General features: G+C 25.2%; 1 protein-coding gene across 1 annotated transcript; it reads left to right on the top strand.

The window, feature by feature from the left end:
- Positions 1–532: 532 nt before the first annotated feature.
- On the top strand, positions 533–1,149 carry LOC136090853 (deoxyuridine 5'-triphosphate nucleotidohydrolase-like). The gene is made up of 2 exons (XM_065817828.1): positions 533–668; positions 944–1,149. The coding sequence occupies exons 1-2, from the start codon at positions 533–535 to the stop codon at positions 1,147–1,149; spliced, it is 342 nt and encodes a 113-aa protein (XP_065673900.1).
- Positions 1,150–1,473: the final 324 nt, after the last annotated feature.

Consider the following 1,473-nt stretch of genomic DNA (forward strand, 5'->3'; position numbering starts at 1 on the left):
TGCGAAGTTGACATAGGGGTTATCGTTGCATAAAATAATTTCAAACTCTGACATTTTTTGTTCACTTTTATTTTGAAAAAATTTTTAAATTAAAATGAGCTCCTTTTATACTGTTTGTCTTGAAAAGAGAGATTAAAAAAACAAGAATTAAACAAATTTTTTAAAAAATGTAAAATATGTCACACAAGTTCAAAGTTCAAAGTGTGGTATTATGAACTTTAAACTTTGTACTTTAATATTTTGATTCTATTTTAATGAAAGAGATTATGTTGTTATGACTACCATTTTAAATAAAAAGGGGAAAAAAACTTGTTCAAATCATCAATATCTTCTGGTAAAGTCAGTGAGATATAAAAATGTGTTGAGATTGCAAAAAAATGAAAAAGGAAGAAAATAGATATTATGAAAGATCAAGAATGGAAATTGTAAAATTAAAATACAAACATTTTGATGCTAGTGTTCAATTAGAAAAATCATCAGTTGTAGAAGGTTACGAAAATTAGTAAAAAAAATAGATGTTTTATTTTTAAATATGTGGATTGATACTGAATTTAATACTAGTGTGGCTTTATTGCCCTATATTAATGAACTTTTTAATAAAGCATTAAACGAAAAGGATTTTAAACCGTTTGAATTTTATTATTATTGGTTTGGACACTGTGAACTTTGTAGGAAAATATATTTGTTTTAATTGTTTTTTTTGTAAATTTTTTGTAAGTTTTTGTAAAAATTGTATTCTTTCTCTTAAAGAAAAAAGAGAACATGTAGTTTATTCTTTAGAACAAAAACACAATGTATGTATTTAAAAAAATTTTTTAGATGAATAAAAAGGTTGAAATAAGAGATACTCTAGAATGGTCTTTTTATGAAATAAAAGAGAGCGCTTGTTTTGATTTGAAAAGTAAAAATCATTATATTCTTTAACCACAACAACGCATTTTAGTAAACACTGGAGTTTATATGGATTTAATGGAACCAGATTTAGTAGGACACATATATTCAAAATCAGGTGTGGCTTTTAATTATGGAGTGGTTATGTTGAATTCTCCAGGAATAATAGACGCTGATTATAAAGATGAAATTAAAGTGTTATTGATGAATCATTCAAAAGAAGAATATATTATTAATCCTGGAGATGCTGTTGCTTAAATGGGATTTGTGAAAATATTTAAAGCTGTAAAAAAAAGTAATAGACATTGATGGATGTGCTTGTCGTGAAGTGACAATGTCAATGATTAAAGGGTGAAAAAAAGGGTGGTTTTGGTTCCACTGGAAAATAAAATTTTTTTTGTAATATTTTTTTGAATTCTCTAAATTTTTTTTGGATTAGTAAAAAATTATGGCTGATAGAATTGCAGAAAATACAAGACCTTCATTTACCATTTATACTGACAATCCGAGTTTTTTCTTCAATGGTTTGTATAATGACAAAATAATGAAATTAGATTTTTGAGTATCCATTTTAGAAGAAAT

This window comes from Hydra vulgaris, chromosome 14 (assembly GCF_038396675.1).
Source record: "Hydra vulgaris chromosome 14, alternate assembly HydraT2T_AEP".
NCBI classification, from domain to species: Eukaryota; Metazoa; Cnidaria; class Hydrozoa; order Anthoathecata; family Hydridae; genus Hydra; species Hydra vulgaris.

What these genes read in the sequence shown, in the direction of transcription:
- LOC136090853 (XM_065817828.1), top strand. Translation starts at nt 533, where the DNA reads ATGTGGATTGATACTGAATTTAATACTAGTGTGGCTTTATTGCCCTAT. An exon ending in GTTTGGACACTGTGAACTTT is followed by an intron (nt 669 to 943) that starts GTAGGAAAATAT and finishes AACGCATTTTAG; the next exon opens with TAAACACTGGAGTTTATATG.